Source organism: Bos indicus, chromosome 7 (assembly GCF_029378745.1).
Source record: "Bos indicus isolate NIAB-ARS_2022 breed Sahiwal x Tharparkar chromosome 7, NIAB-ARS_B.indTharparkar_mat_pri_1.0, whole genome shotgun sequence".
NCBI lineage: Eukaryota > Metazoa > Chordata > Mammalia > Artiodactyla > Bovidae > Bos > Bos indicus.
Genome location: NC_091766.1, coordinates 20,105,740 through 20,121,369, shown reverse-complemented (window position 1 = coordinate 20,121,369; position 15,630 = coordinate 20,105,740). Strand labels below are relative to the sequence as shown.

The window sequence follows — 15,630 nt, the reverse complement described above, 5'->3', positions numbered from 1 at the left end:
ACTCAGTTATTACTCTGGGTTCCACAGTATCCTGCTCTCCCCTGCCCCATTTGTAACCCTTTGTCTTCCCCACTGGATGATGATCCCTGTGAATACACTCTTAGTCACTGGGTTGTCCCCAGTGATGCCTGGCACATAGTAGGAACTCAAGAAATATTTGTCAAATGATTGAGTAGTGGACATATAGGCAAAGAATCAGAAATGCAGAAAAATGCAGACAGAAATTGGGAACCAGAGGGGAACCCATTTATAAACTTAAAGTTCAGGGGACTTACCTGGTGGTCCAGTGGTTAAGACCCAGCGCTTCCACTACATAGGTTGTGGATTTGACCCCTGGACAGGGAACTAGGATCCCCCATGCTGGAAAAAGAAGAAAAAGCAAAAGGTAAACTTGAGGCTCAAGCAACCCAAGGGGTGCCCAGCCCAGACTTTGACACTGATAAGGACCAACTACTGCCACACACATTTTTTCATGGAGAGGAGCTGAAATGGGTGTGAATGGGAAATAGTGGCTTCAAGAGAGATAGCCTGGTAGAAAAACAGAGGAGATAGGGGTAGACCCAGATCTCTGATAAACTGATAAGAAGAGATCAGAGAACCACATTTCCTCCCGGCCAAGGTTGCTTCCTTTCAATTTCGGGTTTTTTTTTTCTTCAACTTTCGGCCACCCTCTGAGGCATGTGGAATCTTGGTTCTCCAACAGGGATTGAACTCGAGCCCCCTGCATAGAAGCGGGAAGTCTGAACCACTGGACCACCAGGGAAGTCCCCAGAAGACGACTTTACCACTACCAGTGGACTTCTCTGGTGGTCCAATGGTTAAGACTCCAAAGACTTAACGGTCCCAAGACTACATACTTCCACTGCTGGGGTGTGCTCAGTCACTCAGTCGCTCAGTCATTTTCCACTCTTTGTGACCCTGTGGACTGTAGCCCGCCAGGCTCCTCTGTCCATGGGATTTTTCAGGCAAGAATATTTGAGGGGGTTGCCATTTCCTCCTCCAGGGGATCTTCCCAACCCAGGGATTGAACCCAGGTTTCCTGAGTCTCCTGCATTGGCAGGCAGATTCTTTACCACTGAGCCACTTGAGAAGCCCCACTGCAGGGGGCATGCGTTCAGTCCCTGGTTGCAGGAATATCCCACATGCCGTGTAGCACTGCCAAACAAATAAATAAAATAAAAAATAAATACAACCCTATTAGCCTAAGCTTTTTATTTGCATTCCTCCTCTCTTTTCTTACCTCAACACTTCACACCCATTTTACAGATGAGAAAACTGAGGCTCAGACAGAAATTCCTTGCCAGAGGGCAAGCAGCTGACAAGAGGTGGATTCAAGATTCCAACTGAATTCCCTGTGACTTCCAATATCTTTGAGTTAATTATTCACTTTCAGGAGAGGTCTCACCTGTGGGTAAAAATGGTTGAGTTTTCCCTCTTTTATCAGCCTCCTATGTGGATCAGGAACCCAAGGCATCAACCTGGCAGCCCCTGGGCACAGATCCAGCAGGGGGAGGAGGGGTCGTTTGGTGGAAGTACCAATACATCTCTCATCTCTGGGTTTTTGGCCTATTGAAGCCAGCTAGTACTTCTTGGGACTTCCCTGGTGACTCAGACAGTAAAGGGTCTGCCTACAATGAGGGAGACCCAGGTTCAATCCCTGGGTCAGGAAGATCTCCTGGAGAAGGGAATGGCAACCCACTCCAGTGTTCTTGCCTGGAGAATCCCAGGGGTGGCAGAGCCTGGTGGGCTGCCGTCTATGGGGTCACACAGAGTTGGACACGACTGAATCGACTTAGCAGCAGCAGCAGCAGTACTTCTCGGCCCTGACTCTGGCAAGTGTCAGTCGCTCACTTGTGACCGCATGGACTGTAGCCCACCAGGCTCCTCTGTCCATGGGATTCTCCAGGCAAGAATACTGGAGTAGGTTGCCATGCCCTTCTCCAAGGGTTCTTCCCCACCCAGGTATCACACCCGGTTTCCTGTATTGCAAGCAGATTCTTTTCGGTCTGAGCCACCAGGGAAGTTGACTCTGTGGGGATGGCAGGAACAAGACTGATCCTGACACTGGGGGAGCCAGAGAGCTGCCCCCGAGTATTGTCATTCATTCATTCATGAACTCATTACTTAATGAATGAACTCATTCAACTCACTGGATCTGGTCTCAGCCTGAGCAATGCTGGAGCCCCAAAGATTCTGAAGCCCCAATTCTAAGTGAGGGCAGAGCCGCATCCTCCAAACCCCCCATAATCAGTGCTGGGACTGGAAGAATCAGACCAGGAAAGGTGACAGAATGTCAGAGGAGTTGGGACATTACCCTCAGGTCACTGAGCCACAGTAGAGTTTTGAAAAGGTGGGGAGAATCAGATTAAAAAGTCTATGGGGGGACTTCCCTGGTGGTCCAGTGGCTAAGAATCAGCCTGCCAACGCAGGGAACATGGGTTTGATCCCTGGTCTGGGAAGATCCCACATGTTATGGGGCAACTAAGCCAATGTGCCACAACTACTGAGTCCATATGCTCTAGAGCCCAGGGGCCACTGCAATGAGAAGGCTCAAGAGAAGCCACTGCAATGAGAAGGCCGCGCACAACAGCTAGAGAAAGTTCCCATGCAACAACGAAGCCCTAGCACAGCCAAAAAAAAAAAAGCCTGTGGGGGTGGGAAAGGAGGTGAAGGTGGTTTATCCCAAATCAGGCCTCAGCTGCCTGGGTGGCTACCAGCAGGGGGCACGTAGCCCCCCTAATAAGGGGGTGGGGTCAGATTTGCTGGGAAGATCAGAGAAGGCCATGCCTAGGGGAAGGGATGTCAGGAAGGACAGATAAATGCTGAACCCTTGGGTAGGACAAAAGGAAGGACAGACAGGCTTGTGTTCAGGAGAGATCCAGACATGCTTTGATGCCCCCAGAGCGTCCACAGCCGCCTCAGACGCCAGACCCGCGGCTCTCCTCCTCCAGCTGAGTATCGGATGACCTGGCAGCCCCCATCCAGCATCGGGAAGGTGCTTGCTTTGATCTTCTCTCTGACCTTTGAACTTCTCAGGCCAAAATGGGTGGGGGGTGGGCGGACACTCAGAGGGGGAAGGTTCTAACACTCAAAAAAAATTTCCTTACATCCCAGGGCCCACAGCCAAGATCAAACCAGGCAGTTTTGTGCAAGCTACGGGGTCATAGTTTCCCCTTTGTATAAAATGGAGGTGAGAGTGTGTATGATGCTCAGTTGTGTCCGACTCTTTGAGCCCGCTAGGCTCCTCTGTCCATGGGATTTTCTAGGCAAGAATACTGGAGTGGGTTGCCATGTCCTCCTCCAGGGGATCTTCTCAACCCAGGGATCGACCCCCATTTCCTGCAGCTCCTGCATTGTAGGCAGATTCTTTACCACTGAGCCACCAGGGAAGAGGAGCAACTCTGATTAGAGTTATTGGGAGACCTTAGGGGGATCAGGCGGATAGAGCACTTCCTGGACCCTTGAGAAGGGTTTCCCAATCCTGTTCACAGCTTACACTTGGCACTGGATTATTCTTTGTGGTGGGGGCTGTCCTGGGATGACAGCACTTCTGGCCTTCACCGGGTAGATGCTAGGAGCAGCCCCACTCGCCCTAGACATGACAACCAAAAATGTCTCTAGACATCAGACCCCTGGGTGGGGGTGGGAGGGGCGCTGAATTACCCCTGGGTGGAAACCACGACACTAGAAAATTCTCTGTACCAGAGGCTTCAGTCTCCGTGGACAGGAGCAACCAATGCTTTATGGAGCACTGACCAGCCAGGCCGGGTCGCGAGCACTGTGCTTGAATTAAACTCGTTAAATCCTTCTCACAACCTCATACAGGCAGACATGCTTATTAGCCCACTTTGCGGTGGGGCAAACTGAGGCACAGAGTGTTTGGTAAATTGCCCAAGTCACAGAGGTGGGCCTCAGCGCCACCTCCCTGAGCCCAGGAGAGTCCAGCAGCAGCGGTGTGTGTGTGGGGGGTGTCCCTTGCCCAAAAGACTGAGACCCCGTCCCCACACCCCTTCCTTCGGACAGCGGTTGCCTCTGCGTTTCGCTTTTGCCTCCTTGGCCCTTCATTGCTCACGACGGCAATCCCCTGAATTAAATTCACTCTGTAAAAGAGCCTAACGAAGGCGGGGATATCACGAGAGCGCCGACCGCATCCTGATCCTTCCTGGGGATGGAGAGAAATTGAACGGCCCGGTGCTGGCAAATAAGTATTAAAAACAAACGTAAACGCGGAGGCGTGGGTTAGGGGGATGACGTCTCTGGTTGTCCAGTGGTTGACTCTGCTCCCAATGCAGGGAATACGGGTTCTATCCCTGGTCGAGGAACTAAGATCCCGCATGCTGCACAGCGCAGCCCTGCAAAACAAAAACAAAACAAAACAAAAAGCCCCCCAAACGGTAACCCCGCCCCAACGCCTGCCTCGTCGATCAAGCCAAAGAGGCGGGGCTTGGAGGGCGGCGGTGGGAGGAACTACGCGTAACTTCATGTTTTCCTAGCTACGCTGGAAAAGGGGTCCAGACAGCTGGTTCGGAACGTTTGAAACAAAGGCGGCAATACAGTCGTATGAGGAAGAACCAGAAGTTGCCAGAGCTCGTTACACAGGCGGTGATGAGGTCCTGCTGTGGGAAATTACCCAGCCCCAGAGGCAGGGCTCTGGGCTTCACATATAAAGCCACTGGGCCAAAGGCTGCGGACTCAAGAGTTTGCAGAGGATGTTCACGGCGTGATTGATCATATGATCACAGGAAGCAAGCTGTGGGACTCCGCTGGCGGTCCAGTGGGTAAGACTGCAGGCTTCCACTGCAGGGGGGCACAGGCTCACTCCCTGGTCAGGGAACTCAAATCCTACATGCTTCTTGGTGTGGCAAAAAAAAAAAAAAAAAAAGCAAGACGTGAGCTTACATTCCTTATAGGAGTGCATTCACACCCGTGTGTGTGTGTAAGTGTTGTGTTTTGCTTTGTGCCCCCCAGCCTTCCCAGGTGAAAGTCCTAATCCCCAGGACCTCAAATGTGACCTTATTTGGAGATGGAGTCATTGCAGATGTAATGAATTAAGATGAGTCACAATTGGAGCAGGGTGGTTCCTAGTACAATACAACCCATGACCTAATAAAAAAGGGGAAATTTGGAAATACACACGCCCAGAAACGTCATATAAATGTGAAGGTGGAGATGCAGTGATGCTTGTACAAGTCAAGGAAGGTTGCAGATGGCTAGGAGATGCCACAGAAGCTGGGAGAGCTCAGAGAGCATGGAACAGACTCACAGCCTCAGAAGGAACCAGTGCTGACCAAGCTCTTGATCTTGAACTTCTGGTCCCCATAACTCTGTTTTGTTTTTTTTTTCCCCACACTGCAAAGACATGCAGAGCTTCCCTGACCAGGGATCGAACCCATGCCTCCTGCAGTGGAAGCCCAGAGTCTTAACCACTGGATTGCCAGGGAAGTCCTTTTAACTTATTATTATTATTAGTTAATATTTTAACCATTTAAAAATTCTCTATTTCTGGCAGAGCTAGGTCTTCATTGCTGCATGAGCTTTCCTCCCATTTCCTCGATTGGGGGCAGCCCTTTGTTGCTGTGCGGGAGCTTCTCATTGCAGTGGCCTCTCATGGGCTTTAGGGCATTCGGCTTCAGGAGTCGTGGCTCCCAGGCTCTAGAGCACAGGCTCAGGAGTTGTGTTGCACTGGCTTAGTTGTTCTGAGGCATGTGGGATCTTCCTGGACCAGGAATGGAACCCGTGTCTCCTGCATTGGTTGCAGATTCTTTACCACTAAGCCACTGGGGAAGCCCCTATTATTATTTTTTAAAATAAATTTCAGTTGTTCAAGTCACCCACTTTGTGGTGCCTTGTTCCTATAGCCCTAGGAGACTCACAGAGTATGTATGTGTATAGGTAGGTAGGAAAAGTTTTGGTAAGAAATGTGACAAGCTTATAAGGGGAAGTATGGTATGGGTCTGGTAGCCTTCACACACAACTTTAATTTGTACAAATGAAATGAATTTGCACATTGCTTGCATCATAAAATTAATTTCACAAAGACAGTTAAGTCATCCTTAATGGATCTTGTATTTCTCAGGCTACAAATTGGGGCCCTCTTCCTGGTTTCACACGATAAAAATTTCCAGGGACTTCCCTGGTAGTCCAGTGGTTAAGAACTCTTCTTCCAGTGGCAGGGGATGCTGGTTTGATCCCTGGTTGGGAAACTAAGATTCCACATTGTAGAGCAACTGGGCCTGGATGCCACAACTAAGATCCAATGCAGCCAAATAAATAAATAAATATATTTTTTACATTTCCAAATGGAGCATAGAAATGAATGCAAAGAAACTAACATGAAATTATATGAGGTTAGACAGCTAGAGTTCCTGGTTTTATTGAGAGCTAGGACTTGAGAGAAGTTTGTGGCTAAGGAAAAACCTATTTATACTTTGGGGGGCCAAAGTATCGGCTTTTAGATCAAAGAATGAAAGATATAAAGTCAAACAGTAGAAATGCTGCTTCTTACATGTTGCTTCTTGGGGATGGGTGGGTGTCTGGATCACATGCACTGGAGTGGATGCAATGCCATTTGGATTCAAGACACTTTTATTTTTCCCAGAAAATATCCACACAGCAAGGAATTTGTCCTGATGCCAAGGAGCTGCAAACTGCTTTCAAAATCGACATCAATAAGATAGGAGATTAGGATTGATATCTATATCACTAGTATATATAAAATAAATAACAATTAAGGACCTACTGTACAGCACAGGAAGCTCTACTCAGTACTCTGTAATAGCCTATATGGGAAAAGAATCTAAAAAAGAGTGGATATATGTATATGTATAACTGATTCAATTTGCTGTAAACCTGAAACTAACACAACATTGTAAATCAACTATATGCCAATAAAAAAAAAAAAAATCAACCTCAAGACCTTTCATTTCTTTTCCATGCACAGGAAGACCCCTGAATTCCTTGTGTAGTACCTTGGGAGTGGAAGGACACGTTTCTATGGCAACATCAGCTTTGTCAATCAAGCCAAAGAGGCAGGATCTGGAGGTTGGGTCTTTCCTATTCTCCTGGCTGGAATTCTCACCTAGACATTTTCTAACCAAGCAGAGAGGCAAGCAGGTGTAGGAAGTCCCACATCTGATGAAGCAACAGAGCGGTGTGGAATTTGGGTCTGTCAAAATTCCAGGGCACAGCTTATCTTCCTCAGCTCTGGGATGCCTCTTAGAGAAACAGGTTCATTGGGATTTAATTCACATTCCAGATAATGCACCTGTGTAAAGTGTACAATTGTGTGAACTTTAGTACATTAATGGAGTTATGCAGCCATCAAAGCAGCCTAATTTTAGAACGTTTTGATCACCCCAAAAGAAGCCCCGTGACCTCCTTTGCCCCTGCCCACTGACTTTCTAGCCCCAGGCAACCACTAATCCACTTCCTATCTCTCTGGAGTTCTGGAAAATTCATATAAATGGAACCATACACTGTGTGGCCTTTTGTGACTGGCATCTTTGACTGAGCCTAATGTTTTCAAGGCATATCCCTGTCCTAGCATGACACAGCAATTTATTCCTTTTTATAGCCAAGAATATTCTATTGGATGGCTGGCCCACAGTATTTACCTATTCATCAACTGATAGACATTTGGGTTTGTTTCCACTTTTGCACTATTGTGAATCATGCTGCCGTGAACATTCATGTACAAGTTTCTGTGTGGATGTATGTTTTTAATTCTGAATATGTCCCTAGGAGTGCAGTGGATGCATTGCACGGTAATTCCTGGATGCTGGTGGTTTAGTCTCTCAGTCCTGTCCAGCTGTTTGTGACCCCATAGACTGTAGCTTGCCAGGCGCTTTTGTCTACTGGAGTGGGTTGCCATTTCCTTCTCCAGGGAATCTTCCTGACCCAGGGATCGAACTGGGTCTCCTGTATTGCAAGCCCATTCTTTAACTCCTGGGTACATCGCATGGTAACTCTATGTTTTGTTTTGTTTTTAGCCTTTTGAAGAACTGCCAGACTGCTTTCCAAAGCTGCTGCACCTGCCTGTTAGAAATTTACATTATACATTTATTTGTTTATTTAATATATATGCATTGACAGCACCTGTGGGCACTGTTCTGGGTGCTGGCAATATAGCAATGAGCAAACAGGCAGCTTATAGGGAGGAAATGAACATATGGAGCAAAGATAAGATGGGGTGTTTGGGGTGGGGTACAAGCCTGGGAATGTCTCACTGGAAAGGGGGACATTTAACCTGGAGAAAGGGCATTAAGAGCAAGTGCAAGGGCCCAGAGGTGGGAATAAATGAAATGGACATATCTAAGGAACGTTGAGGTCGCCAGAGTAAGTGAGGAGGAAAATGAAGGGAGGCGAGAGCAGGAAGGTGCTGTGGGTAGATTGTTTGGGGTCTAACGGGCCATCAGGAGCATCCAGTGACCACAATTATCCTGGGGTCAGAGGAAACACAGTCCAGGCTGTAAGAGGACCAGGCTGCTGCCTGGGGGTCCCCAAGACTCCAGAGCAGGGTCTCCTGGCCCTTCATCTTCACGAGATCCTCGCAGCTTTCTTGTCCCCACCACATTCTTCTTAGTTGCTTCGAGCCCAGCTCCTGGTCTCAGCTTTGCTGCATCCGGCCTTCTGGACGTGGACTCTGTGCAAAGCTTCCATTGCATAGGAGAGAAAGCTGAGGCCCTTTCACAGGAGGGAGAGAAGCTCTTGCATGCAGGGTGGGGCACGGCCCTGTTGGGGGCTTTAAGTCCAGTCAGTAAACGGGAAACTTCTCCACCCGGTCTGCTAAGAACAGGTCCCACCTTGCAGTGGGGAAAGGGACTGCTCCAAAAGACCTTAACCCCTTCCCTAGCAACTTACTACCGTCCCCATGACAACTAGGGCGGGGCCGGACTCGGCCTCATAGGTCTCCGGATCCTGCAGGGGCGGGGAGTCTCGCCTTCAGCAGGGGAGGAGTCTGAGCCGCGCTTGCTGGCCCTTTAAGAGGCTCCACCCGGCGAAACCTGAAAACATCCTGATTGGTCCCGAGAGCGGCCGAGCACAGCCGAACTTGACGCGCCCGCCTGCAGCTTTCTCTACTTACCTCCCACGCGGCTCAGTGGCTACCGCAGCCAATCACCAACGGGCGCGCCGACCTGTATCTGCATGGTCACGCCCCAGGGGATGGGTATACCCAATCCGATCGCTCGCCGAGTCGTTATTAGCATGTCGGGGGCGGTGCAGGGCGGAGCGGGCAGCAGGGGCGGGCTCCCGGCGGTTGGTTGGAGCGTCGTAGCAGCCGAGAGGTCCGGGAAAGTTTCTTTGGAGGTGAAAACAGCCGCGGAACTCGGGGCCCTGCGAGGAGGCGGGGGCGCGGGGATCCCTGGGCCGGGGCGGGGACCCTCCTGGGCCGGGAGGGTGCGGACCCAGGCCTCCTGGGGGGCGATCGCCCAACAAAGGATCCCTGGGGCGCCCGCCCCCGAGGGCCTCCCCGCCCCCGGTTCCGGCCCCCCCAGGCGCCCCGGACCTGGCATTACAGGGTTTCCCAGCCCAGCCCCGCCATCGCTGGCTTGGGCGACCCTCACTTGGCCACGCGTCTACGTTCCAGGTGCGGCCGGGAGTGGCCATGTCCCACGGCCCCAAGCAGCCCGGCGCGGCCTCCGCGTGAGTGCGACATCCCCTCCCCCTCAGCCCACTCGGGGATGCAACCACCCCGTCCCGTTGGAGCTTCTCGAACCCCGGGCCCAGGGTCTTGACTCCTCCGACTTGGGACAGGAGCCCCCCCCACTTCGGAGTTCCCACGGGCTTCCCCCAAACCTCCGTGCTCTAGTCCTTTTCAGGAGTGGCCTGCTGACCTTCTCTAGTTCTCCTGCCCTAACCCCGGATCCTGACCTCCTCAGACCCCTGCTCTCAGAACTCAGGCCGCTAGCTGCCAGCGCTTTCGTCGTGGGGGAAGGGGTGGGTGACCCTGGCGTCCCGTAGCTCTAGTCTCTCCGAGGTCCCCTGTGACTCCCCTAGTGCTCCAATCTCAACCTCCGTATCCTGACCCTCTTCAGAGCTCTCTTCTGAGGACTCAGGCCTCTTGCTGCCAAATCCGTCGTCAGGGGTGGGGAGTGGGAATGACCCTGGCTTCCCGTGGCTACAGGCCGGCGAGCGGCAAGGCTCCAGGACAGCATGGGAGCTTCGTGGTGGCTGTCAAGCAAGAGCGCGGCGAGGGCCCGCGGGCCGGAGAGAAGGGGTCCCACGAAGAGGAGGTGAGAGTCCCTGCACTGCTGTGTCGGTGGGCCTTAGCCTTAAAGCTCCGCCCCGAGCTAAATTTGAATTTGCTGTGGCTCCGCCCACAGTCCAGAATTCCCTTCCCAAGCTGAGGCCTGCCCCATGTCAGATACCACGCCCCCAAGAGCTCCACTGCCACTGTCTAGGCCCCGCCCACTACCCGCGGAATCTCTGCTAGTAAGGCACGCCCATACAGGGGACACGCCCACAACACAAGCCAACCCAATCCTTGGGTTGATGCTCTGTCCCCAGTACCTCTCTGATCCCTTTACCCATGGCCAGGGGTTCCTTAACCCCACTCTCCCAATTCTAAACCCTGACCAGGCCATACTTCCATACCTCTGGGTCCCACCTCGTGGTTAGGCCCCACCCAAGTCTTCCAGGGCCCCGCCTCTTCCCCTCTGTGCCCAGCCCCAGCCCTCCAGACCCCTCCCAACAGCGCGACTGGGTTCTGCAGCCGGTGAAGAAGCGCGGCTGGCCCAAGGGCAAGAAGCGGAAGAAGATCCTGCCGAATGGGCCCAAGGCACCTGTCACCGGCTACGTGCGTTTCCTGAACGAGCGGCGCGAGCAGATCCGGACGCGCCACCCGGACCTGCCCTTTCCCGAGATCACCAAGATGCTGGGCGCCGAGTGGAGCAAGCTGCAGCCGGCGGAGAAACAGGTGGGGACGGCCCGGGACCACTGACTGACCTGCTCTCACTCACTCAGACATCCATCAGCATCACTTACCCCCATTGAACAGGTGTGGCAGGCCCTTCGTTCTGCCGGGAGGACTGACCACCCGTTAGCTCTCTCCAGCTTGTTGAAGGGAGGGGAGGGTGGCAGTTGGCTGGAATAAACATAAAAGTTAATAAACACCGTTATAAAAGAAGTCGAGGGTGGATGCTGGATTTTTGTTAGAAACCTTGCGGTTTTAAAGTTCTGGTAATTAATTTAAAATTTGCAAAAACATCAAGGAAATGTAACAAAATCACCAGCAGCGTACACCCTCTACATGGTATTTCAACAGGCAAAATGGGTTTAGAAGGGCAGGTCAGCCCAGAGGTGGGAGCCTGCAGACAGTCAGACACCGGGGAGTGGTTTAAAAAGGCTGGAATTGGGGTGAGGTAGTGAGGTCCGGGAGTTGGGAGGTGGCTTGAGCAGCAGAGCGAAGTGCGAAGTTTTGTCTGAAGGGCAGCAGGGAGCTGTGGCAAAGTGTAGTACAGCGGGCTGAGTGATGGAGTCTGCGAGGCCTCCGCTGCCACTGGGCCGAGCCTTCTCTCCCTGCCCCCACCAGCGGTACTTGGACGAGGCTGAACGGGAGAAGCAGCAGTACATGAAGGAGCTGAGGGCCTACCAGCAGTCGGAAGCCTACAAGATGTGTGCGGAGAAGATCCAGGAAAAGAAGATCAAGAAAGGTGCGAAGGGCCTCAGCCTCCAGGCAGCTGAGTGCTTACTCTGAGACAGGTGACCCAGGCCGATGCACCCCCCCACCCCACCCCCTGCCAAAGGGTCTCTCACGGTCATGTGGGAACGAGACACATGTAACCAGACAGTTGTGAGTGAACGGGGCTGATCTGTACTGAGATAGGACACTCATGGATATGAGGGTGGGGGGAGGGGCCCAGGAGGGGCCTTTGATCCAGGATGAGCAGGTGCGGGGGTGGGGGGAAGGGGGTGGGTGTTGGTGGAAATAGTGGCGTTCCAGGCAGAGGGGACAGCATGTGCAAAGCAGGGGGTCAGAGGAGACCTGGGAGACTGACCCTGCCCTCCTCCCTCCCCCACCAGAGGATTCCAGCTCTGGGCTCATGAATACCCTTTTGAATGGACACAAGGTAAGCGTCCCTCCTCCACGGAGAACACCGGGGCGAGAAAGGTCTGGCGTGTTTAAACCCCCGGGTGACCAAGGACCGTCGCTCATGGGGTGAAGTGAGCACCCCGTCCAGATGTGTGCGAGTGGAGGCGGGGCACTCACACAAATTGAGAGGGGGGCAGTAAAATGGACTCTGACCCAGGTAGCCTCAGGAGACCCTCCCAAGCTTAGGGGATGTCCCATAGGAGAGTTGACTGACCCCCCTCAAAATTGCCACCTTGTCCTGTCGTCCCAGGGTGGGGACTGTGACGGCTTCTCGACTTTCGACGTCCCCATCTTCACTGAAGAGTTCTTGGACCAAAACAAAGGTGAGCGCTGACCAGCAGTTCTTGAAGCAAGCGTTGAACCAAGAGGGCATCGAGGCGGGAGGCAGTGGGTGCCTTCCTCTCTTGCCCTCGCAGCCCAGACTGCTGAGATGTGGGGCTGGAGACAGAGCAGTGACGGAAGGCTTGGCGTGGGACACAGCTCAGGGCGAAGTCCGCAGACGGAAGGCGGCCGGGGGATGGCGGGGAAGCGTCAGGCTCTTACCCGGCTCCCCGCCTGCAGCACGGGAGGCGGAGCTGCGGCGCCTGCGGAAGATGAACGTGGCCTTCGAGGAGCAGAACGCTGTGCTGCAAAGGCACACGCAGAGCATGAGCAGCGCGCGCGAGCGTCTGGAGCAGGAGCTGGCGCTGGAGGAGCGGCGGACGCTGGCGCTGCAGCAGCAGCTCCAGGCGGTGCGCCAAGCGCTCACCGCCAGCTTCGCTTCGCTGCCAGTGCCTGGTGTGGAGGCCCCGCCCCCAACAACCTAGTCCCGCCCCCTATGACCCCGCCCTCGATGACCTCGGCTCTGCCCGGGCTTCCGCGAGTTCCGCCCCCTCTGACCCCGCCCAGCAAGTCCTCACTCTGGCATCCCTTCACCCCCAGTCGCTGCGCAAACCGCTTCTCTGTCCGACCGACGCGCCCCTGCTGACCCTTACTCCCGGGAATCCTAAGCCCCCGCGGCCCGGTCCTCACTGAACGCTGCTCGTGCCAGCCCCGCCCACAGTAGCCCTCGCGCCCCGCCTCTCCCCGGGTCTAACTTCCGTGTTCATTCCTCGGCTGACCTAGGCCAACTTCTCCCCCACCAGTTCCCGAATCCCCCCATCACGACCCCGCCCTCTCCATCTTCCATCTTCTGACCTCTGCCACAGTTGACCTTGATTTCCCCGGGTCCAGACGCCCTGACCGCGCGCACCTGACCCCACTGACGCTCACCCATGGCCCCTTCCTCTTACCCCCACCTTCTGATCTTTGTTTCCGTGGTGATCCCCCACTGGGCTCGTCTGACGGGTCCCTGCCTCCCCAGGCACCGGCGAAACGCCCACGCTCAGCACCCTGGACTTCTACATGGCCCGGCTGCACGGCGCCATCGAGCGCGACCCCGCCCAGCACGAGAAGCTCATCGTCCGCATCAAGGAGATCCTGGCCCAGGTCGCCAGGTGTGTACCAGGGCAGGTCTGCCCCCCGCCCATTCAGCCCAGCTTGGGCTGCCTCGCGTGGGGACCACCTCAGGCTTGACTTGCCTTGGAGAAGCCTGGCTACATAAACCGGTTTTAGGTCTCCAGCGGGCTTTCTGGGGTCTGGGGCCGTTGCCGCCAAGTGGGATCTAGCTGCCAGATCTTATTCCGAGGCCACAGTGCTTGCAGGATCTACTAGGTGGGGCTGGTTTGATGTAGGTGGCTAATGGCCTAGCTACTGGGGAGCCCTAATTCAGCCTGGTACTGTGTTAAATGCTGCTTGGGGGATGTTGAGGCCAGCACACCTCTGGCTCAGGGGACCCAGAGCTTCACCACAGCTTCTGCATGGGTTTTTCTGGGTGGCTCCTAGCTGCCCAGGATAGGTGGGATCAACTCCAGGCCCCCCACCCTAGCATCCGAAGGAGCAGAGGAGGGTGGCCTCTGGGGTACCCCAGGATGGGGATGGGGGCTGAGACCTGATGTGGGTCCCCCATCAACTAATCTCTTCTTTTGTCACAGTGAGCATCTATGAGGGTGTCGGCCGCCCCACAGATCCAGAGAAGACCAAGCTCTGGTCATGGCCCCTCCCCCAGTTGCACCCCCTGGAGGAGGGGTGGGGGGTTCCATCCTCTGGGGCCAGGCCTGATCCTGCACCTTGGGGGCTCTAGCCCCCCTAAAATTAAATTTCTACAGCATCCCTCTAGCTTTGAATCTCCCCAGGTCCCCATCCTAGAAAACCCACCCACCATGCACTGTGCACAGACTCCCAGGGCCCAGCCAGGCCTGTTGGCCTCACAGGTCACATCACACTACACAGACGTGGGAACACATGAGGGGTAATGTAGCCCGGGACAGGAGGAAACCCACAGCCGCTCACAGCTGGTGTGGGGAGAGTTACACACCCTACACCCACTCCCCGGGACCAGCTCCCAGACCCAGGGCAGAGAAAACCCACATCCAATACACGGGGACTCCTGCCTGGCAGGTGTCACCCTAAGTACCCACACGGGCAGGCACCTTGCAGGGACACACTTTCACACTCCTGGCGGAGCCATCTATCTGTCACCCTCGCATTCCTGCACCCCTGAATGGGGGGGCTGGCACCACCCCATGCTCGTTCAGCTGAGGAACCACCATGGAGGCAGTTGTTTTGCCACCACTCGATCTGGACTTCTTAAATAAAAAAAAAAAAAAAAAAAAGGTGGAATTGAATTTCAAACTTAAATGAGTATGTGTGTTTTTTTTAAAGGGGAATGGGCCAGGATCCTCTGTTGGGGTCCCAGGCCTACCCTCTCCAGCCCCTGGCAACCACTAGTCCACTTTCTGTCTCTGGATTTACATGTCCTAGACATTTCATACAAATGGAATCACACACTGGGTCTTTTGTGTCTGGCTTCTCTCACTGAGCGTCATGTCCTCAAAGTCTATGTTGTAGCGTTTCTCGGTGCTTCATTCCTTTTTCTGGCAGAGTGATATTCCATAGTGTGGATGGCCCATGTTTTGTGTACCCATTATCGGTTGATGGACACTTGGGTTGTTTCCACCTTCTGGCTATTGCAAATCATGCTGCTGAGAACACACACATACAGATTTTTGTTTGAACACCTGCTCTTATTTCTGGGTAGATCCCAAGAAGCAGACTTGCTGGGTCAGATGATAATTCTGTACTTAACTTACTGGGGAGTGCTTTCAGAGACTTAAGCCTTTTATGGAATATTTGAGACACCCTAAAAATTCCAGAGATTTAATTTGACAAACACTGGTGTTATCAGTTGAATTTAGCCCCACCCAAAGAAAATCTTGAAGCCCTAACCCCCAGAACCTCAAAATGTGACCTTATTTGGCAATAGGGTCACCGAGGATATAATTAGTTAAGATGAGGTCATCTTGGAGTGTATGTGTGGGGGGTGCCTCTAATCCAATGTGACTGGTGATCCTTATAAGAAGATAAAGTAGAGAAGGAAATGGCAACCCACTCCAGTGTTCTTGCCTGGAGGATCCCAGGGACGGGGGAGCCTGGTGGGCTGCTGTCTATGGGGTCGCACA

The 15,630-nt window shown here is 53.4% G+C and overlaps 1 protein-coding gene and 1 long non-coding RNA gene across 3 annotated transcripts; one reads left to right on the top strand and one right to left on the bottom strand.

The window, feature by feature from the left end:
• Nucleotides 1-8,037: 8,037 nt before the first annotated feature.
• Nucleotides 8,038-12,463, bottom strand: LOC109561769 (uncharacterized). 2 transcript variants are annotated; one of them, XR_011567569.1, is made up of 3 exons: nt 12,324-12,463; nt 9,083-11,083; nt 8,038-9,002 (listed from the first exon to the last, which is right to left on the bottom strand). It is a non-coding gene; the product is annotated as an uncharacterized lncRNA (long non-coding RNA). The 2 variants fall into 2 exon arrangements; XR_011567568.1 differs by having other exon boundaries at nt 8,038-11,083.
• Nucleotides 9,229-14,809, top strand: HMG20B (high mobility group 20B). Its single transcript, XM_019964488.2, has 10 exons — nt 9,229-9,306; nt 9,587-9,642; nt 10,124-10,232; nt 10,712-10,915; nt 11,531-11,651; nt 12,022-12,068; nt 12,342-12,414; nt 12,653-12,868; nt 13,434-13,566; nt 14,104-14,809. Exons 2-10 carry the CDS (start codon nt 9,605-9,607, stop codon nt 14,114-14,116), a joined length of 954 nt encoding a protein of 317 aa, XP_019820047.2. The 5' UTR covers nt 9,229-9,306; nt 9,587-9,604; the 3' UTR covers nt 14,117-14,809.
• Nucleotides 14,810-15,630: the final 821 nt, after the last annotated feature.

What these genes read in the sequence shown, in the direction of transcription:
- HMG20B (XM_019964488.2), top strand. Translation starts at nt 9,605, where the DNA reads ATGTCCCACGGCCCCAAGCAGCCCGGCGCGGCCTCCGC. An exon ending in TGCAGCCGGCGGAGAAACAG is followed by an intron (nt 10,916 to 11,530) that starts GTGGGGACGGCC and finishes TGCCCCCACCAG; the next exon opens with CGGTACTTGGACGAGGCTGA. An exon ending in CGCTTCGCTGCCAGTGCCTG is followed by an intron (nt 12,869 to 13,433) that starts GTGTGGAGGCCC and finishes CTGCCTCCCCAG; the next exon opens with GCACCGGCGAAACGCCCACG.